We start from the raw sequence: 20,822 nt of genomic DNA, 5'->3' as shown, positions 1-20,822 counted from the left end.
GAGCCGCAGACAGCAGTGGGAGGCCGGGTTACAGGAAGTGGATGAGCTGCACAGAGCAGTGTCTGACAAAAAGGGAAATCTCAGTGCATGTGCCTTCTTCACCACGGAGCAAAAGACAAAGATGACTGAAAAGAAATCCAGATTCCAGCCAGACATTCCTTGTTGCCACTTGGGGTGTTTCTGAGACTTTCTTTAGACCCTGTTGCATGCTCAGCTTTGCAGCTTTTGCCTTTCTTGTATTGATTCTCAGCCATTTTGGGCACATGCATCTCTATAATCAGACGGGAGGGGGGACTTTTTACGATTTTTCAGAATAGAAAATAGGGCAGTTTAACTTACCAGCCCCCAGTAACTGCAGTCTACACAGAAGTATGTTTTTTCAGAGAAAGTTATTTACTCAATTTTTTCTGAACCATAATTAAACTTTATGATTTAAAAAAAAGACATTTTCGGACACAAGATTTCAAGAAACTCCCTCCTGTGGAGAAGCGACTGAAGGATGTCCCCCACGACAGAGGCAGTAATCGGAGCGGGAACGATAGAGATCTGACCTGAGCCAAGCAAGAGGAATGTCCTGGGGTGCCACTGAAGGGCGGTCTCAGCTGTGCGCCAGGCCGAGGGAGGGGCCGTTCAAGTTGAACCAGGGGGGCAGAAGGCTCCCGGGGAGAAGTTTCTAAAAATAAAAGTGGAACCTGCCACATTTGGCCCCTGTTGACATGACTTTTTCATTATGTCACAGCCTTAGGGGGTGAAGTAGTAATACACTAAAATTTAAGTGAAAAAACAGCTATTAATTTTGGGAGAACAAAGTTGTACAAGAAAGGATAGGTGATCATGAGAAATGTAAAAATGTAGTCATGTGGTTTAGCTCTGAACTATGTTGCTATAGTTGCAGAAAGTCAGTAGTTAAGATCTCAGATATCAATGTCTATTATATTTTCATTCCTTTTCTGTATCTTTTTCTGTATTTTTAAAAATTTCACAATTTTTTTAAAGGAAACTTTGACAAATAAACATGTACAGAAAGGCAGTAATGTGTAATCGCAGCACTCAGAAGAAGTCGCTGCTCACACTGTAGTATAGCTTGTACACAGAGGTATGTGTGTTCCTTCAGATCGACACACACTTGTGTGTATGTTTACTGTGAAATTGGACTTAAGATATTGGGGCACCTGGCTGGCTTAGTTGGTGGAGCACGCAACTCTTGATCTCAGGGTTGTAAGTTTGAGCCCCACATTGGGTGTAGAGATTACTTAAAAATAAAATCTTAAGGGGCGCCTGGGTGGCACAGCGGTTAAGCGTCTGCCTTCGGCTCAGNTTTAAAAAAAATAAATAAAATAAAATAAAATCTTAAAAAAAAATGGATCGTATTATATAGGGTTCCCAAATGCCAGTCCCTGGGCCCTTTGTATGAGAATCACCTGAGCAGCTTTTTGAAAATAAACTCCCCAAAGCTCTGGTTCCAGAAAGTTCAATTCAGTAGTCTGGGTCACTTTTTGAAAGTTATCCAGGCAGGGAACGCCTGGCTGGCTCAGTAGAGCACGCACGACTCTTGAGCTTGGGGTTGTGAGTTCAAGCCCCCTGTTGGGTGTGGATGTTTCTTGAAAATAAACTCTTTAAGAATAAAAAAAAATAAAAAGTTATCCAGGTGATTCAATGCGTGGTTAGGTTTGGGGACACCATTTTGTAAATGGCTTTCTTACTTTCATTTGATATTTTTCTCTCTCATAATCGTTTAGGCTACAAGGTAGTTCAACTATGTAAGACTTTTGCTAAATGGTCTTCTTTTTGTCTCTAGGAGAAGAGAGGAAACAAAGCATCTGATAAAGCTGCGGTCTTGGCCTTTGATGCCCTGGTGACCTTCTGTGAAGGATTGGGGTGAGTGACTTATTTCATATGTGCAGCAATGTGTTAGTGAGATCTTTCCTCTCCCAGCACCTACCAGTTAACCAGCGAACATAGGGCAGCTCTTGGGCGACCAAGGCATGCTGCCTGCTGAAGGCTACTGTGTGGGGAGTTTCCTATCAGGCAGCCTGGAAGTCAGTATCCTTGCCAGGAAGGCCCCAGAAACTAGCAGTGTGAAGACTCATTCAGACTCATTTTGGATGGTCATCCATCCACCCCACTCCACCCACTTCTGGAGTCGCTGGCCCCGTGAGTGACCCCATCATGAATCATGTGATTGGGTCTGAGCCATTAGCATTGCGGTCATCACGTGACACTGAGCGGGACCACTGGCTTCACTTGAGGAGTAGTCACTCTTATCCTGGACCCAAAAAGAGCCCCGTGACCTTACCGTATCTCTTGGGGGTGGATAATAAGCTTGGAGAGAAGTCAGCTTTTCTGTGGTAACACCAGCTCACCCACATGGAATCCATGTCTCTATTTTACCTGTATGTGCTGGTGGCAGAGGCTTGAAAGAGCCTGCTGGCTGCTCAGTGGCAGACAGGTTGTGGCAGGACAGGTCCGGGACACGAGGGACAGCTGGGAGCACTTTGCATGCGTGCAGCCCTTTGGTCGAAAAAAACCTCACATTGGTTAGACGTCGTTGGACCGCTCTGTGAGGTAGACGAGGCAGAAGCGATCGCCTCAGACTTAGAGATGAATAGACCGATGCCCACAGAGTCATGGTCACGAAGCTCACAGTACACAGACACCTCTAATCCTGGGTCTCCCAATTTTTAGTGACATGCGTGTTTCATATACATGTCCCGTCTTGGTTTTTGCAAGACTAGATTTTTGAAGCCTGGAGCTGAGTAAGTACCTAGACCTGGTGTCTAGCAGATGTTCGGGGCTCTCCTCTAGAAACCAGAGAGGTACTTATTTGTGCCGTGTGTTTTGATTCCCACCCCCTCCTCCTCACTGATGATTTGGTGAGACTTAAGTCTCTCGCTTGGCCTCTGTCACGCCCAGCAGAGGTGCTTGGCACCCTTGCCCACAGCCATTGTGACCAGAGCCCTTTTCAGGCACTAGTACTGGGAGTTGTTAAATTAGGCTGTTTCTGGCTCCTTAAGCAAAACGCTCATAATGAAAGGGCTGGGTGTCCTTGCTAATTATCAGAGTCCCTTCTGCTGGAGATCATCCTGCTGGGTTCTTTTCTGGGAGGAGTCTGTGGCTCTGCGGGACTGTCTGAAGGGTTAGCACTGCCATATCGCTCTGGGCTGCGGCCGCCCAGCAATAGGACAGGTCCTGCTAGGGGCCCCTTGCCTTTATTTCTCCTGTGTCCTGCTGAGGAGCTGGGGCCTCTCAGTGCATCTGGGGGTCTCAGCATCAGTGGGCCTCCCACTGCGTCACACGCAGCCTCATCTCTCCTACCTCGTGGGCTGCATGCTTGGGTTCCGGGTTCCAGGACTGCCTGGGATGGAGTAAACATGGCTGTTGTAGCTGAATGTGAAATTGCTCTTTGAGTAAAAAAGAAATGTTTTTTTATTGCATAAATGGTGTATTGCCTGTTCCCCACCAGATATTTGCTCTTTTTCTAAGAATAGTCCTGGTTTGTGGTTTAATGAAAGCAACTGTTTGCTAAGGGAGGGCACCTGGCAGCCAGGGCCAGGCTGGTGTGGAGGCGTTGGCGGAGGCAGATACACGTCTACAAAAGATGGTGTTGTATGGTGGTCTGGGGTGCGTGGGGGCTGTGGGACCTAGTGAGGGATACCTGGGCATCTCTGGGACCAGTGGCAGAGACACTCAGGTCAGTGTGAATGAGGTTGGGGCGGGGCATCCAGCGGTGTTCCTCTCTCCTCCGCGTGCAGCTGTTTTCTCTGAGCTGTGGCCGTCGCAAGCATTTGTTCACTGCGGACGGTGCTCTTCGAGTGTCGAAAGGAACAGTCATTAGGTTGAAGCAACTTCTAGCTTAGAGGCCTCTGTACCTTGTCTGAGAAGAACAGCTTTGTGTTTGCCTCTCAACTGAACTGGGCGCTGTCATCTGGGGACTGTGGTCTGGGGGAGCCGACAGCCCAGCATCCGTCTGTCTTCCCATTTGTTTGATCATTTATTCATTCATTCATTTATTCAGCCAGCAAATATTGTTTGAAATGGACTCTGTACCAGGCACACTGGGTATGGGGATACAGTGGTGAGCAGAAAGAGACCCATGCCCTGCTTTTGTGGTGTTCGGTTCAGTGGGGGAAGACAGGCACTTATCAGATAATCACATTAGTTAATTAATTAATGACACTAACATGTATGTATAATTGCAAACTCTTAAAAGGGCTTTGAAGAAAAGGTACATGGTGTTTTGAGAGTTAACAGGTGGGCCCCTTCTTGGCCCCCAGAAAGTCAGCTCATGACTCTTCACACCGGTTGACCTTCTCAAGTGGAGGGAGTAAACCGAATATAATGGCAAACACAATGAGAAGCAGGACCGTGGTGATGAACAAGCTGATCACTGCCAGGCCTCCCTGGTCCCACGGATTCTGCCAGAACTCATCATTCCACGTGAGCTTCCCGTTTGTCAGTTTATCCATGTGAACCTGGAAAAGAGGGGACGGAGGCCCTGAGTGCTGGGGCCTCTCCAAGGCCCTGTCCCAGGCACTGCTGTCCACCCCCAACTTCATCCTCTGGAGCGGTCTCGGAAAGCTGGCCCACCTCTGCAGGGATGGTTGGCTTGATGCCCTGCTGTGAGCAAGAACTTTCCCATCCCTAAAACGCACCGCTATAGATCCTTGCTGTTTTCCCTGCCTCAACTGCCAAACGTTTGGAGGCACTTTGAGAGATCAGCATCGGAGTCGAGGAGTGGACTGACTCCAGCTGAGGCCTCGGTAAGCTCCCCTGGAGGCAGCTGGAAACAGAAGAACTAGCTAATCTGGAAGCAGCTCAGTTGGGCAGGCTGTGTTCCGGTAGCCAGTTCAGGGGAGTAGTGGCGAGAAGGAAGGAGTCACTACCTGATTCTGCTGTTAACACTCCTGTGTCCTAAGAGCAGGCCGGTCAGGGTAATCCTGCAGGCCCCACGCTTTGGGGGCCCAAGCCGCGCCCTGACTCGAAGAAGCAGCTGTTGAGAGGAAAAGGTATTGGCATGGCCAAGTAGCCCTGACCAGACCTCATTGCCATCACGGGAGCGAACAAAGGTGGGCTAGGGCCCGTTGCCTAGCAACTGCCTTCCCCTTCTGCCTTTCATACTTACCCCTTCAGCTGCGTTCTGTCCTTTTTGTGATGTCGTTTTGGATGCTGCTCAGGGTACGTATATTCAGGCGTCCTCACCGAGAGAAGTCAGGCTTGGGGTAGGGTGGGGAAAGAGACTGGATCCAGGACTCTTGCCTCAGGCCACCTGTCCGCCTCACCTGTGGCTGGGTTCTGCCTGTCCTCTGTCTGGCTGCTTGCCTGTCCTCTCTGTCTGGCTGCTGGCCTGTGGACTGGAGGTCCTCGCCAGAGTGCAGGAAGCCCAGGACTCCAGGAAGCCCTGGGCTGGAGCCGCACCTGGGCTGCTCTCTTTCTGTGGTGCGGGGCAGGGGGGGGGGAGGGCAGCTGGTGAATGGTTAACCAGCTCCAGCTGGCGCCTCCTGGAACGAGTTTCTTTGTGGAGGTGTTTATTACCGTTGAGGCCCTGGGGTCCTGCGGAGACTAACTTCTCCATAGTGCCTTTGCCAGCCTCTCAGCTGGTTCACGTGGTCGGTTCCTACACACTGGTGTGATAGGGCAGCGGGGAAGCAGAAATGGAAACCTAGTGGCCACGATTCAGTCCTTAAAAGTTAGGATTCAAATGCCTGGTGTGGCCAGGAACTGCTCTAGGTACCTCGTGTCCATTGTGAGCCAAGGGAGGCAGGCCCTGCCCACCCAGTCTTCCATGCTAACTCGCTGGTCCTCAGCCCTGCTCATTAGAATCATCTGGACCTTGCCTGGTATCAGCTCAGTCCCTGAGCAGTCAGCGCCCCGTGCTCTGTAAAGCCGGTGGGGCGATCCTAACGGCAGCCGGGGTTGGAGGAGACAGATGATGAGTGAGTTCAGTAAAGTCCTTCTTAACTGTCGTGGGCTCAGCTGCTGCTTCGGGTTTCCTCTGTAAAACATACCGACGCATGCCCTTGGCTGCCGAATGCCCCCAGCCAGGAGGCTGGTCTCTGGCACAGCCGTCTACTTCCTCCATCAGTTAAGTTGGATGCTTATCAGGAGTCAGCTATTTGTTCCCAAACCTGTTTGTGGCATTTGTCCTTGTTATTGTAATGACATTATCACACTTAATGTTACATAAAAACATGGAGCAACAGTAATCACCAAAACCCCATTTTTACAGCTGGGGAGCAGGCACAGAGGTGAAGCAACTTACTCAAGGTCATCCAGCTAAGAAGTAACTGCTGGGGGGTCGTGGGGGGGTGGTTTAAACCCAGCTGTGGAGCTCGGCCGCAGAGGCTGAGCTCCGAAGCTCTGTGCCTCACTGCAAGGGGCGGGGGTGGGGGGGTTGTTGCTATAAGCACCCCACTTTGGAATGATTTTGGAATCACTCAGTATTACTGTCAAAACAGATGTCACAAGACAACTGGAAACATTTTGCAAAAATCCAGGATTTCACATGCTGATTTCTTTGTGGATGTCATTAAATTCTTGTTCTGCTTTATAGTAACCACAGTTAGCAAAGACCCAGTATAGGAACTCTCTGGCCAGCAGACCCCACACTCGGAGAAAAGACTTTGGCCCTACAGTGAAAAGATTGGCCAAGGACTGTGCACATATATGTTTCCATTTAAGATGAGATGTGTGGGGAATGTTATGTGTCATGTACACGAAAGCGGCTTTAACCTACTCTTCCAGCTAATTGCTGGTCCCCGATCAGAAAATCCTACGGAAATGATCATCATGACGGGAACGTTATGGGAAGAGGTGGAGAATGCTGTTGGTGTGCGGTGTAGCCTGGCCTGGGGGCTGAGAGGATCTGCCGTAAGAAGTGAGGTTAGGTTGAGGCACGAAGACCACAGAAGAGGTAGGACTAGGGGACAGTGTTTCATGGCAGGCAGCAGGTCCCGAGGAGGGTGAGGAAACTTCTTTTGAGAACAAAATTTGTTCTCAGTTTTTTGGTTTAGAAGTTGCATTACCCACAGGCAACTATGTTGTGTAGATTTTTATGGTAGGTTGCTCTTGGACATTAATGCTTGAGAAAACAGATTGAGGAGAAGAGTGTTTTGTGTGGTTTCTGCCAGGTTTTGCTAATGAGATTCTTGCGCCCATGGCTCTCCTGTGGTTTCTGATAAGGCATAATAGCCGGTAAGATGCACGGATCTTGAGTGTGGGCCTCTGGAGGAAGCGAGAGGCTCCCGTAGTAGAGGCCGGAGTCAGCGGGGGCCTGATGAGGCTGGGAAATCAGTGCAGCCGTGAGCGCAGGCAAACTTGGGGGTGGCTCGTTCCAGGGGTCCTGGTGGCAGGAATGGAGACCTGTGATAGCCAGATGTCCTTCAGGGTGCAGACAGCCTGCTGGCCTCCCCTTCCGTGGCCAACGTTGCTGTCCCTCTCTGTTTGTTCTTTCCCACAGTGGGTGTATTGCCGCTTCCTCTCCCTACCTCTCTTCCAGAGAAGACCTGTGCTGGGAGTATGCCAGGCTCCTGTCACCCTGGAGCTGATCTGGTTGAGCTGTGTGGGACTGAAGCCTGCCCAGCACTGCCATGGGGAGCCATGAGTGGCGGCGCTCAGCGTGGGCCCGTTTGCTGCCGAGTGGGAAGGAGTAAGCCTTCCCAGCAGCGCAGGAATGGCATCTTATTTGGGCTCAGCAGTTAGGAGGAGGAGAATGCTAAAGAAAGGGCCCAGGGTCCCCACCTCTTGGCGGCCGGACCATGGAGCCAGAATCTCCTAGCAAAGAGGCACAGCCTCAGCCACCGTCTCAGGAGGGGACATTCTTGGTGCCAGTGAAAACTTGCTTAAGGGAGAGTCACACGGGAATTGGGCTGCCCCACTGTTGATCATCTCCTGAATTGAGGGCTTCCGGGGGCCCCTCTAGCTGTTGGTGCCTGGACTGAAAAGGGCAGGGTTTCCCCTCTGGGTCCCTCCCACCTTCCCTGTTTTCCTTCTGGGAGGGAGTCCTAGTTGGGCCCCACCCTAGCTCTTCTCGGGCTGCACCCACTCACAGGGAGGTGATTTTTCAGCAGTTTGGGGTGTGGAATCTAAGATTGTTTGATGGAGGGTTATGGGATGGGAGCCTTATCTGAACGGCCGCTGAGAGGCCTCAGGGCCCGGCTGTGGTGAGCAGGGGCTCTGCAGCTGGGTGGGCTGGGCCCAGAGGCTGGCTCTGCCACTTTTTAGCTGGTTGAACTTAGGAAAGTGACCTAGTGTCACTAAGGCTCAATTTCCTCATCTCTAAAATAGGGATAATAATGGTGCCCATGGCATTGAGGCTGTTGTGATCAAAGATCACCCGCATCAGAATGCTTTAGGCTCTGGGCACCTGGCGGCTTGGTCGGTGAAGCGTCTGCGTTCGGCCCGGGTCATGATCCCGCGGTCCTGGGATCAAACCTCATATCGGGCTCTCTGCTCAGCGGGGAGCCTGGTTCTCCCTCTCCCTCTTTTTCTGTCCTTTCCCTCTCCCTCTCCCTCTCTCTCTCTCTCTCTCAAATAAAATATTTTTTTAAAAAATATTTTATGTATTTGTTTGACAGAGAGAGACAGTGAGAGAGGGAACACAAGCAGGGGGATTGGGAGAGGGAGAAGCAGGCTTCCCGTCGAGCAGGGAGCCCGATGCGGGGCTCTATCCCAGGACCCTGGGATCATGACCTGAGCCGAAGGCAGACGCTTAACGACTGAGCCACCCAGGCGCCCCTCAAATAAAATCTTAAAAAAAAAAAAAAAAAAAAAAGCTTTAGGCAGCGGCTGGGCACACAGAAGCCCTCGGGGCATTTCAGCCAGCTTGATTATCACCTGCTGCCTTCAGCATCCTCGTCATTCCCATTGTTACTCTGAATCCGGTTCTTGTAGGGTGGGTACAGGCTGGTTCTTGAATTTCTTTTCTTTTGTGTGGAAGGACTTCCTCTCTGGGTCTTCAACCTAAACCAAACCCGTCAGACAGGTCAGTGGACACCAGGAAATGAGACCAGCCAGAGTCTCTCCCACCTGCCTGCCAGCCGGAGATGGAGGGGAGTGGGGGGCAGGGCCGGGCATCCCCTCTCCACTCTGTTTTCTAGATGGACAGGGCTCCACCCCTAGTGGCTCTGGGGGACCAGTGGGGATGAAGGGGGAGGTACCACAGAGAGCTTTTTGACTCCGCTACCCTCATTCCTGGGTTGGTAGCCGTACCTGAAACATTCTCTGGAAGAGAAAGTAAACTAAAGGGAGGGAGGCAGGGCGGCGTTGCACTGTGGCAGGGCCAGTGCTTAATATGGGTCCACGTCGCTCTTGTTTAGAGGGGCAGATAATAACGATGGTTCATATCTCCAGAGCTTAGGATATGCCCAGCACTGTGCCAGGTGCTTGCTGTAGGTCATCTCAGTTTCTCCTCATTAGCTCGCTCCAGGAGGCAGCTCCCGGGGTCAGCGGAGTCTCAGAGGGGAGGAAACGTGGGTCAGGGAGGTTGGATCACTAACCCACATTCACATAGCCGGTGAGTGGCAGGCGAGGCTTTGTACCCAGACAGCCTGGCACACAATGGGGGAAGGACCGAGGGGTTAGGATGCAGGTTATGGACAATAGTAGGGGCCTGACCTCTCTTCTCTGACTCCAGATGTTTGGGAAGACCCGGGGGCCTGAGCCCGCTGGTGCACGGCATGTGGGCTAACGTAAGTGGCAGCAGAAGCTGTGGAGTGGTGTTCCTGAGCCCAGCACCCAGGCAGACGCTGCCCTGCCACTGCAGAGGGGCCCTCGGGAGCCAGAGCTCGTTAGCAGCTGGTGCTGACGGGCCTTTCACCCTCACCCTTCCCCTGCTTCCTTCTTGCATAGCATTCCTGCCTGTGTGTTTTTCCAGCTTTCGTGGGCACAGGGAGTGCAGAGGCCTGGCAAGGACAGTCACCGGCCACACCCCTGGAATTCTGGCACATTGCCCTTCAGAAGCACAGAGCCCAGGCCAGGGAGTCTGGCGCCGCAGAAACACATAACCAGAAAGCTTTTACTGGGAAAGAAACGGGCAAATACTGGAGCAGAATACTGACACGCTCCCCTCTGGTGGGAAGCTTGGGACCCAGTAGCTATTGCACAAAGCCCCTCTTTGGCGTGGGGGCCCCAAGGGCCAGGTCCCCAAAGGCGCAGGCTATTCTCCATTCAAGTATGGGGACCCTGCTTCTGTGTTTTGTTAAAAGGTGCAGTTTGGGAAAGAATCCCCAGTTTTTGTTTACTCGGTGTTTTAACCAATTGACTCCTCCTCGGCCCCCCAGGATTCACTGGCAGGTCGGAGTTTGGTGGCCGTACCAGCCCTTGTTTCCTTGCTAAGGCTGCAGGTGTTAGGTTCCTGGGCAGGGTCGGAGCTGGGGCCACGGATCGTGGTCTTGTGGGCTGAGGGCCGCAGGGCCAGGTGGCACCTGGGGTCATGGCTTTGGCAGCCTCCTCTCCAGCGTCTCGTCCTCGTCTCTGGCCCTCACGGCGGGGTCATGGGCCGCACTTGGACCTTCCTGCCTCTGCGCTCAGGGCAGCAGCAGCAGCTGCAGGCTATCAGCAGCAACAGCAGCACGGTAGCTGGGGGAGGAGGGGAGAGAAGCAGCGAGCGCGGGGAGTTCAGCAGGGGGAGAGAAAGGACATACACCCAACTTCTAAAGAAACCCCTCCAGAGGTATGCAGGATCTTTGCCCAAAGAGACTCTGGCGAAGTGTCAGCTGTCCCCGTGGCAGCCCCGGGGCCCTGACTTCCCTGCCAGCCTCCTCTGCTGCCCACAGCTCCGCTCCCTCTGATCCTGGTTGGGAGCTGGGGCTGCCTCTGGGCCCTGGTTCCAGCACCGCGCCATCATCACTGGAGCAGCTTGTCGAGCCTTAGGGCAGTCCCTTGGCTTTCCCCCAGGGACGACATCTTCTCCTTCTCTGTCTGGGGGACACCTAGCCAGCTCTCTGGCTAGCACCGTGGTCTCACCTTTCCTGGATGCCAGGAAGAGCCAGGGGTGCTAGGGAGAATGTGAGAGCCGGAGCTTACCTGTGAAAAGGAGGATGACCGAGAAGGCCACTATCTCCACAGGCTCGGCCTGGGGTAGTTTCTGTAGCTTGAGCAGTAACTTCTCACCCGTGGAGCGCATCTCCTGCACGAAGTCGGCGGCTGCCATGGTACATCGGGCTCCTGCCGGGCTCCTCCTGGCTGTGCTGAGCAGACACGGGCGGGAGTCCCCACCCACCTGCAGCCCGCAGAACGAGTTTGTCAGGTCTCACCCCTGTACCCCTGTGGCTCATGGGGGGAGGGAGCCATTGGGGCCCTCCACCCAGCACCCAGCAGTGGCCCTCAGTCCCCACCCAGCTGACACCACCTGTCGTGGAGCCTGAGGCCCTGCCATGGGGGCTGCCCGGCACAGACAGACACAGGAGAGGTCTTTTAGCCAGCCATGGTTGGCCAAGTCTCCCGACTTCGAGGTGGGGTGACTTCACTATTACATTCCTTTGTCTCAGGTACCACTCCTGGTTTTGCTGGGGCGCCTTGGGCTGGCACAGCTCCCCCAGTGACCCCTGGGTCCTTCAGGACTTTGGGTGCCTCCCCTGGGTTCCCAGCAGGGAGACTGGGCTTTAGGGCTCCAGCTGGGTGCTCTTGCCTCCCATCATTTGTGGGGCAGAAGGGTCAGATTCTTCCTCGAGCAGGCACACTGGGGCTTCTAGCTAGGGTCAGCTGGAGGTGAGAGCTCACAGGGAGGTAGTCTGGGCCCCATCAGGGCCCCCCGCCTCTCCCACCAGCACAGTTTCTTTACTCATACAGTATTCTTTGAGGAGGAAGAGATGATGCTGTGTCCCTGCAGTTTTGCCCAAGGGGGTCCTCTCAGGATGGGATCTGGCATCCCACAGCTGGTTTACCAGCCCCTTTCCCCTGGCTCAGACCAGGAGAGTCCCCTCTGCCCCTGCCCCAGGTAGGTGCCCAGGCCCCACAACTGAGAGCATCTTCCTGTCTACAGGTGCCCAACAGGTTAAAGGGGAAGGTCCGGGCTGAGCCTGTGAGTTGGGGCACACTTTGCCTCAGTGTCTTTCCCCCTCAGCCATGGACCTGGGGAGCCAGTGCCTCTTCGGAAATGGATGGGGGACAGCGTGTGCCAGCCCAGCCTGAACTTGTTCACCAAGGCAGCTCTGATCCAAGGCAGGGTAACAGGTGGCCAGAGGCTCGTGCCAGACCTGAGGGTCTAATTACTGCCGCCTCGTCCTGGGTCTGGGCCAGACAGGTTCTCCTGAGATGGCTGCTGTCTTGGAAGCCTGTCCCTGCTGGGACTGCCGCCACAGTAGAGCTGTCTTAGAACTGCCCTGAAGGTCGTCTGCCTGAACCCTCTACCGTGTACCTGGCTCCCTGCACTCCTTCTGGCATGCAGCCTTTGTGTGAGCCCCTCTCAGTGAGATGCGGGGTCCCACCTGCTATGGCCGCCTACCCTCTTCCTTCTTGGAACTGGATAGCTGATCGTTGGAAGTGGGACCTCCTCCTGACCTTGTTGGTCCTGCCTGTGGTCACATAGGACACAAAGGAAGCCTTTGGGAGCAGTCGTACCCCCTCGAACACTGTCAGAGACCCTCCCCAAACACCCTTGGGGAGCTTTGTCTATGGCCTGCGTACCCAGGCTATTTGCCGTGGGTGAGGGGAAGGCAGGTGGTGGGGCGGGCTGGAGACGGGAGCTGTGTTTGAAGTGATGTTGAGGGTAGCAGGCAGATGATGGGTCCCTGGAGGATTAGAGGGTTTCCTGTCAGAAGTGGGAGGCTCCTGGAGTTAGATCCTCCTGTCTCCTCTCACACCTCACCCCAGGGTCAGCATGTTTCTGCAAAGGAGATCAAATGTACTAAGGGGCACGGGATCCTAAAATGCCACGGGGCATCCGTCTCTGCGTCCCGTTATGGGAAGCAGAGCCAGGAGTGTAAATGGTTCCTCTGAGGTCACACAGCAGGACGGGGAGCCTGGCCAGCACCCCCCCATTGCCCCATGCTGTCTCTCATGGAGGCCTGTCTTAGGCAGCCTGCTCTCTGGCTGGCAAGGTAAGCCGGCCCCCAGAGCGGCCTCCTGAGGGCACTGGCTGTGCAGTAGGCCCAGTGAAGGGACCAGTGCCCCAGAGCCCTTTGGAAGCAGATGTGTTCTGCATGATGGGCCCCTTTCCACACTCATGAGTCCGGAGCACTGCTTTTATTCAGGTATCTCACCCCCAGGCCAGGGCCACACCTGTTCTTTGAGAACCACATGTGACTTGTCACGAAAGGCCAGATCTTGTCTGTCTGTTTCAGGTTCACCAAACTCCTCCCCAAGCATAGGGCCGCTCTTCTCTCTGCTCGTGAGCAAGAAGTGGTGTGGAGACCCAGCCAGTCTGAGGGGTGTGATCTGCAGAGCAGGGAGGATGCAGGTTTGGCCAAGGCTGCTCTGCTGTGCAGGAAGGGGCTTTGTCGCTCAGAAGCTTTGGCTCTGACGTCGGCCATTCTCTGGGCATCGTGAGGGCAGGATGCTGCAGTCCCACCCAGAGGACCTGGGCCCCACGCTGGGAGGGATACCAGTGCACGCCAGTGGCAGGCCGTGGCTGTGGCCGTGTGGCCATGGATAGCATCGTGCCTTGGCGCCCAGGGCCTCTCTGGTGAGCTGAGTTAACAAGCTGTACCAGCCCTGGGGTCTCACCCCAGGCTTCTCACTGATTCTGTCTGGGCTGTGAGCGGGAATGGGGCCACGGGACAGCCGAGATTCTACCCCGAAGGCTCACGGAACCCCCTTTGTTTTTCAGTTGACGTTCTGCCATTTCCAACTTGGGCTTGAGCAGAATAAACCTTAGTGGGGACCGTGGGAGCTGGAGGGACCTCGTTCTAAGAGGGAGGAGGCACATTCCAGCAGGTCCCAGGCGCTCTTCCCAGCGGGCTATTTAAAGCAAGTCCCGGGGGGTGCCTGACGCCTGGTGCCCGATATAACCAGTAGTCATCAGGTGACCGTGCGGTATGTTCCTCAGCCGTTGTTCTGTAGGGAGTCCTAGTCTGTAAGTGTTCCCACCTGTGACCCGGGGCACGTGGGTGCTCTGAGGCTGGCTGCCTCTTGTTCCTTTTACTTTCCCAGGTTTGAAGGGAGGCCCAGAGCCTGTACTGACGATCGCGTGTATCTTTCTGGTCTATCTCAAGGAGATAGGAGGGTCGTCCATTCTCCTTCCAAAACTGTGCTTCTTGCCTGTGAACCAGGGAAATCAGAGTCCCTCCCAGCCCTGTGCTCAGGGGTGTTTTGGTTGGAAGCAGCCAAAGCAGGTGGCTTCCCACGGCCCCAGGAAGGGAGAGCAGCCTTGGCTGCCTGTATGGCCCTTCTTGGAACCTTCGGAGGGTGCTCGGTGGCTGAAATGGCAGCCAGTGGAGGGGGAAGTGAGCCGGGCAGAGGTGAAGGCTGGCAGAGCTGGAGGGACCAGAAAACATTCCTTTGTGGGGCATCTCCTGGCACAGAGGACCTTGTGACCGAGCAGGCAGGCATCCTGCAGGCTAGACAGCTGCCACTTGGTCCTGAAGCTTCCCTGTTTCCTCCTTGCAAAACTGATACTCCAACTCCAGAGGCCCTTTGTGGAAGAGAGCAGGCAGCAGGCCGGCCTGTTTATGACTGATAAGTGGTGTGCTGATGGCTCGGGGCCCCTGTCATTTTGTCATGGTGGGTTACAGCCACTCTTGCCCCACTGGGCACTGTCTTGTTTGAGAAACAGCTATGATGAGGCAAACTGATGGTTGTGGCAGATTTGTGGGGTCCAGAGGCCTGATCAGTAAGGCAGAGGTGTCCACTGTGCACTGGGTCAAGCCTTGAGATGATGCCCTTTTCTGTCTTAGCTCCAAGTTGCTGTGGGAAGTAGACATTTGAACCCCGTGCAATCCTGCTTCCCTAACCCACCGGCTTTCCAGGACTGGGGGAGGGACTTCCTGCTGCTAGTGATGGTTCCCCCAGCCCCGGAAGCTCGGCGTCACCCTCCTATTCCAGCTCAGCACCTGTGTCCAGGGGACCCCACCCTCCTATGTCCTGTGGCTGCAGGACTCTGCTCCCCGCCCGCCTGCCGTACAGATCTGAGCCAGCAGGGGTAACCCTGGGCTCACAACTACACCCTTCCCTCACCCAGCCCTGCCCCTGCCTCCAACACAGACCCTGCGCCGGGCCCCTCTCTGCCATGCCTGGCCCATCGCTGCAGGGCTTTTAGTCTCCTCAGTCATCAACCCCGGGCCAAGTCCCACAGCCTCTGCTGAGCCAAAAACACTTGGACTGATCCTTGGTTTCCACTTTTCCCTGGATTGTTGTTTTTCTAAGTAGATACTAGCCTGTTTGCTTTGGGGGAAACATCTGGGGGGCGGGGAAGGGAGACTTTAACCCTGGTGTGGGGGGCAGGAGGCAGGAGGATTAGGCAGCCTCGGTTCATGGGGCCCTGCCCAAGGGGGCTGCTCCCCGTGCAGCTCGAAGAGCCGTCTTGGACTCAGCATTCCAGTGGCGCGGCAGAAGGCCAAATACCGGGGAGGTCCTCCACCAGCCTCACTGTCATTGCCTTCTCCTGACCCCACCCTGGTTTTACAGTCTGGCCCTCAGGCTTCTGGCGCAGCATTCAGGGCGATTGGGGAGCTCATGGGAGTCCCAGTGGGTCGAGGGAGGAGCACCTGGGCTTAGCCTGAGCTGAGAACACCTGGCAGTGAGTGGGCCAAGCCCCTCACAAGAGGTGGCAGCAGCCGCGCTGATGCAGGACACGAATGGGCAGAGCTGCTACGGGTCCCGCCAAGTTCCTGGGGGGCACGAACTGGCGGGGCAGACCCTGCCCTGAGCCGCCTCCACCGGGAGAAAGCAGACACACAGAGGGCTCTGCGTTGATCCTGGGAAAAAGGGAGGTTCAGTGGGCAGGCAGCCGTTCTCTCCCAAGCCAGGACAGCCAAATCCCTTGTTTAAGCCCCCTGAATAGAACAAGCTTCAACTAACTTGCAGAGTAAGCAGGTGCTCGGGGCCCCTCTGCCTGCTCAGCAAGCCGGGAGGAAAGCGCTCTGAGCAGAGGGCTGCAGCCTCAGCCCGTGTTCTCCCAGTGCTGTTCTCCCAGTGCGGGGCCCAGCAGAAGAAGGGAGAGCCCACGTTTAAACGACGCTGTCTGGAAACTGTGACCGAGTTGCACCCCCATGAGCCTCTGTGGTCGAAGCAGATGGTGGCTCTCCACCCTTGGGGCAGGGGATGCTGGCTGCCCTGCACCCCCCACCCTATCATCTGTGGCCGGCACCACTCACCTAGGAACTCGGGTGTGGGGTTGGGGGTCAACCGCAGATGCCAGCGAGCCCAGCAGCCTCCTGGGCCTGTCCTCGGCCTGGCCACCACCTCTTCCTTCCTCCTCTGATGCCTCTTTCCTCACCCGCTGCTGGGCGCCTTCCTCAGCGTGTGGAACTCCTGGCTGCTGACAGCCAGCTGCTGTCTCGGCCTCAGCTTTTCTGTTGTTGGTCGTCCTGGAGATCCAAGTGTCAAATTACACGGGGCGGCCACCGAAGGAGGGGGAGCCAGTGCCACCGCTGCCCCTGCCCAGGCGAGGGAATCCCTGCTGGGACCTTGGCGGGTGACTTCAGACTCCCCTGCGCCGCCCTGCCCCTGGGAGGTCTGCCTGGGCGCACTCTGCTGTTCCTCCTCTTCCTCTCCTCTCCCTCCTGGCGGGTGTGTGCTAAGCCATCGTGGGCTGGGCCTGGGCCGGGAGCTGATAAAAGAGGAGGTCGGCTCTCCTGTTCCCTTGCAAAGAAGCCCTCTGGGAGGCTCCCCCTGAGCAGTGGAGTGGGGGAGGGAGGCCGCACAGCACTCCCAGCTCTTTGGCCCCCTCCCTACCTCTCAGGAGGGCTTTGGGCCCATCCCCCCCCACCTCTCCAACCTGTCTCTCTGGAGACTCCCTGGCTGGTCCCGCCCTCTGGCCCCTCCAAAGAAAGAAAGTGAATAGTGGGGGAGCTGCCGGCCCACCCATGAGGCCAGCCCCCTAGGGAGGCATCTTGGGGAAGAACTTGGGGGTGACTTGAAGTAGCCTGCTTGTGGCCTGCTTGCCCGGGAAGTGCCTGGTGTTCCTCAGCCCCGGGAGGAGGGAGGACCCTACTGATCTCAGTCTTTCCAAAGGGTATTTGCTGGGGCCCTCCCTGCACGCCTGGCCCTGGCCGGCAGGGACAGGCTTCAGAGCTGTGGCTGGCAGGGCCCTTTGACATTTGGTTGGTTGTGCCACCCCAGCAGACCAGGCTGTGCCCTGAGCAGGGCAGGAGCCGACCCCAGCCCGCATCTGTGAGCTCTCAATGGAGCCCTTTGAGTGTGAGCACAAAACCCCAGTGAGTCCGGGCTTGAGGGAGGGTGGGGGGAAGGATGCCAACCGTGTAGCCACACCACTTAGATGCCAAAGCCTCCCAGAGGCTGGACAGGCGGCCACTGTGCAGATGCGCAGACTGGCGATGGCAGGAGCCTCACAGTGACTTAGGAGTGGCGGGAACGGTGCCCTCTGGTGGCTGCCTGGGCCCGCTTGCCATCTCCTGCCATTCAAAGCTGCATTCTCTGAAAGTAGTCAGACCCCGCTTCCTAGGGCCTGTGTAAGCCTCAGCTCTTGCTCCTGGTGCCTGCGCCGCAGGGTCTCCGCTCCTCAAAGTGTTTTTGCAGCTCCAGGCGGTCCTCACGTTGAGAGGCGTTCTGGTTAGAGAGTGATGCCACCTATTGTTGTCCCCAGGATGTGGTGCCTGGACAGCCCTGCCTCTGCCGCCCAGTGTCTCAGGCTTCCCTACCCCATGCCACATTCCTGCGACAAGACTGGCCCTTTGGAAGGGCCCTGAGAGATCTGTGGTCCCTCCGGGGGCCTCTGCAGCTGCCTTGAGGACCAACTGTGCCCTCATCGTGGGAGTCCTAGGAGAGACAGCTGGAGTCTGGTACCACGGCAAGGGGGCTGTGGCAGGGTTGAGGCACCGTGAGATGTCATGAGACTCCTGCCAAGGCTGGTCTCCTCGCTGCCCTCACCAGTGAGCAGCATAGGACGCCAGCTCTCAGAGCTTCTGCTTTCTGCTCTCAGGCAGCCCCGGCCCCGGGCTATGTACGCAGGCAGTCTTCTTGGGGACAGAGAAGTCACCACGGTAGAAGCAGGGCAGAGTGCAGAGGCAGGGGTAGGGCCGCCTCACGCCGGTCCTTCCGTGCCCTGCCTCCGGGAAGGGTGAAGAGTAATACAGAGGGCTCGCTGTGCGCCGGACGCCGTGCGCTGTGCCTCAGGGCGCCGTCTCCCCCAGCTGCACAGCCAGAGGAGCCAGCGCTCTTCCGGCGCCATTTGACGGGCAAGGACGTGTGGGTCGCATCCTTACCCAGTCGAAGCTACTCCTGGGGCCCCCCCTTCCGCCGGAGGGCAGAGTACAGAGCAGAGACCAGGACCGAGAGGAGCAGTGTGTAACAAAGCAGGACAGAATGGGGGTCACGCCCTGTCTTCTCCGGATGTGTCGTATGACCTTGGAAAAGCTCCTTCACCTCATTGTCGTCATCTGTGAAACGGGTGACTAAATGATGCCTTGTCAGGCTCGTACAGCGTGAGGTGTGTGACGTACTGAGCGTGGTGCCCACATGTAAAGCTTCTCAGCCAGAGTGTAGGGAGTGGGTGGATGAACACTGGCCTGCCTGGGTCCCTCACCCCTGACCTCTGCTGTGCTGCCTCTACCAGGTGCCGCCATGCTGCCATTGCCAAGTACTTTGGGGATGCGCCTCCTGCCTGCACCAAGGGCTGTGACCACTGCCGGGACCCTGGGGCCCTGCGGAAGCAGCTGGATGCCTTGGAGCACAGAAGCAGCTGGAACAAGACTTGCATCGGGCCTTCCCAGGGGAATGGCTTTGACCCTGAGCTGTATGAGGGAGGCCGCAGGGGCTATGGGGGCTTCAGCAGGTGAGGCACTGTGAAGTCAGGGGCCCCAACCCACTGCAGATAGGCTGGCATTCTCCCCCTCGTGCCAAGGCCAGACTAGAGGCGCCCCAGTGCCATCGTTCACTCCTGTCCCCGTGGGCCATGTTGGAGCCAGGAGCTTGGTGTTGCTTCTAGCTTCCAGGCTATCAGAGACATCACTGCCCCACCAGAGAAGCATGACAGGAGGACAGAGTCCAGGCCCAGGGCTGCTTACGCCTCACCTGTCCCCTAGGTATGATGAAAGTTCTGGAGGCAGTGGGGACGAGGGCAGAGACGAGGCCCACAAGCGGGAATGGAATCTCTTCTACCAGAGACAGATGAGCTTACGCCAGGTAAAGGGGATGGGGGCTTGCTGGGGTCCCAGGTGGCCCCCCGTTCACACTCCCTCAGCCCTTACCCTGGCGCTGGACGGGGTGCTGGCCTACAGCTAAGCAAATGCCTCATGGGCCCTTCATGTCATCTTCCAGGGCAAAGACCCCAAGATAGAAGAATTTGTACCTCCAGGTCAGTACAGATTTGTACCTCCAGGTCAGTACAGAAATGTCCCCAGGGGCTTTTGGGCTACTCCTAGGGTATAGATGTCTCATTACGGGGCTGGGGACTCCAGAAAGCAGAGGTAGAATGGAAGGACCCACTCCTCTTCCCCTCAGATGAGGACTGTCCCCTGAAAGAGGCTTCTAGCAGGAAGATCCCCAGACTCACTGTGAAGGTAAGCGGTGGACAGTTCCTCACACCCGCCGCCCTGACTCCTTTCCCAACCCTGAGGCTTGAGTGACCAACTTCCGCCCTCTGTGTAGGCCCGTGAGCACTGCCTGGGGCTTCTGGAGGAGGCTCTGAGCAGTAACCACCAGGCCACAGGTACCACCCATGGGTGAGTCACCCGGGTCACAGGGGCCAAAGACGCTTCCCCGAGCCCCTGTTCCTTGTAGACCACAAGAACCCCCATCCCTCCTGGCTTATTTGGGCACCCTTCCCCCAGATTGTGACCCATCCTTCTCCCAGTGGTTGCAGGTCTCACAGCCCCAGCAGGACCAAGGGGCTGCCATCGCCAGCTAGACAGTGAGCCCCAGGGTACCTGGGGTCTGGGTCAGAATCCCTGTGCCCAAGGCCATTCCCACGAGGCCCTGAAGTCATCTCCAGGGTCCCCAGGGGGAATCCCATAGGAGCTCAACAGAGAGAGGGCTCTGGCCCACCTGACACCTCGTGCCCATTCCTACCCTCAGACCTGATCTCCAGGCCAAGGCTGTGGAGCTGGAACATGAGATGTTCCGAAGTGCCAAGGCAGCCAACCTGTACAAAGCCAGCGTGCTGAAGAAGGTGGGCCCCGGGCAGGGCATGCTTCTGGGCTAGGGTGGGAGAGACAGCCCCTCCAACCTCCCAGGCCCCTGCCAGGAGGCCAGCTACCCAAGGGGAGCCTGACCTCCCTTCTTTGCCAGCCGGAGGTGTTTCCAGCCAACCCCGTCAGGACTAGAACTCATCCAGTGCCCAGTTACTTGCAGCCACGAGCCCCAGAAGGCCGCTTGTGGAAAGCCTGGGTTGGGGCTCTCAGGAGCTAGTGGGTGTCATGGTGTCTCTGCTTGTCCCTGACTCAGGTGGCTGAGATCCACAGAGCCTCCAAGGATGGGCAGCTCTATGACGTGGGAAGCAATACCAAGAGTTGCAGTGCTCAGGCCCAGCCCCCGGAGCCCAGCGAGTATGACATCCGGCCAGCCTCCCAGGTGTACTCGGTGAGCAACATCCTGGCATCCACCCCAAACCCGGGTCTGAGAAAGGCATCGCTTCCGTTGTCCCCAGCCAGGGCACAGCTGCTTGCCCTTTCCTGGTGCCGCAGCCCTGGCCCTGGGCGCCCTGCAGTAGGCCCTCCTGCTTCCCTCTGCAGCCCCCACAGGTCTTCTCTCCTTAGCCTGACCCCCCA

The 20,822-nt window shown here is 56.3% G+C and overlaps 3 protein-coding genes across 12 annotated transcripts in view; 1 reads left to right on the top strand and 2 right to left on the bottom strand.

Moving 5' to 3' along the window:
* RECQL5 (RecQ like helicase 5) overlaps positions 1–20,822 on the top strand; it is a 34,338-nt gene that overhangs the window by 11,099 nt on the left and 2,417 nt on the right. For 5 of the 8 annotated variants that reach the window (XR_004619447.1, XR_004619448.1, XM_034640159.1 and 2 more), the window contains exons 8-15: positions 1,799–1,878; positions 18,671–18,889; positions 19,140–19,239; positions 19,375–19,435; positions 19,558–19,616; positions 19,705–19,778; positions 20,131–20,224; positions 20,500–20,634. Coding sequence is in view for 6 of the 8 variants with exons in the window: in XM_034640159.1 (XP_034496050.1) it covers positions 1,799–1,878; positions 18,671–18,889; positions 19,140–19,239; positions 19,375–19,435; positions 19,558–19,616; positions 19,705–19,778; positions 20,131–20,224; positions 20,500–20,634 (822 nt within the window). In the remaining 2 variants the exon portion in view is untranslated. Of the gene's footprint in view, positions 1–1,798; positions 1,879–18,670; positions 18,890–19,139; positions 19,240–19,374; positions 19,436–19,557; positions 19,617–19,704; positions 19,779–20,130; positions 20,225–20,499; positions 20,635–20,822 lie in introns of those variants that run through there. The other 3 variants (XM_011225764.3, XM_019800333.2, XM_019800334.2) reach the window with 3 other exon arrangements.
* On the bottom strand, positions 2,880–11,156 carry SMIM6 (small integral membrane protein 6). 3 transcript variants are annotated; one of them, XM_019800335.2, is made up of 3 exons: positions 5,123–5,150; positions 4,884–4,990; positions 3,054–4,472 (listed from the first exon to the last, which is right to left on the bottom strand). In XM_019800335.2, exon 3 carries the CDS (start codon positions 4,464–4,466, stop codon positions 4,284–4,286), a length of 183 nt encoding a protein of 60 aa, XP_019655894.1. In that variant the 5' UTR covers positions 4,467–4,472; positions 4,884–4,990; positions 5,123–5,150; the 3' UTR covers positions 3,054–4,283. The 3 variants fall into 3 exon arrangements, with proteins under 3 accessions (XP_019655897.1, XP_019655894.1, XP_019655895.1); XM_019800338.2 differs by lacking the exons at positions 4,884–4,990; positions 5,123–5,150 and adding an exon at positions 11,023–11,156 and having other exon boundaries at positions 2,880–4,472; XM_019800336.2 differs by lacking the exon at positions 4,884–4,990 and having other exon boundaries at positions 3,056–4,472; positions 5,123–5,256.
* On the bottom strand, positions 10,442–16,632 carry SMIM5 (small integral membrane protein 5). Its single transcript, XM_002919846.4, has 3 exons — positions 16,251–16,632; positions 11,023–11,218; positions 10,442–10,575 (listed from the first exon to the last, which is right to left on the bottom strand). The coding sequence occupies exons 2-3, from the start codon at positions 11,147–11,149 to the stop codon at positions 10,478–10,480; spliced, it is 225 nt and encodes a 74-aa protein (XP_002919892.1). The 5' UTR covers positions 11,150–11,218; positions 16,251–16,632; the 3' UTR covers positions 10,442–10,477.

The sequence above is a fragment of the Ailuropoda melanoleuca genome, chromosome 13 (assembly GCF_002007445.2).
Source record: "Ailuropoda melanoleuca isolate Jingjing chromosome 13, ASM200744v2, whole genome shotgun sequence".
Taxonomy (NCBI): Eukaryota; Metazoa; Chordata; class Mammalia; order Carnivora; family Ursidae; genus Ailuropoda; species Ailuropoda melanoleuca.
This window is presented reverse-complemented; position numbering and strand designations above follow the sequence as displayed.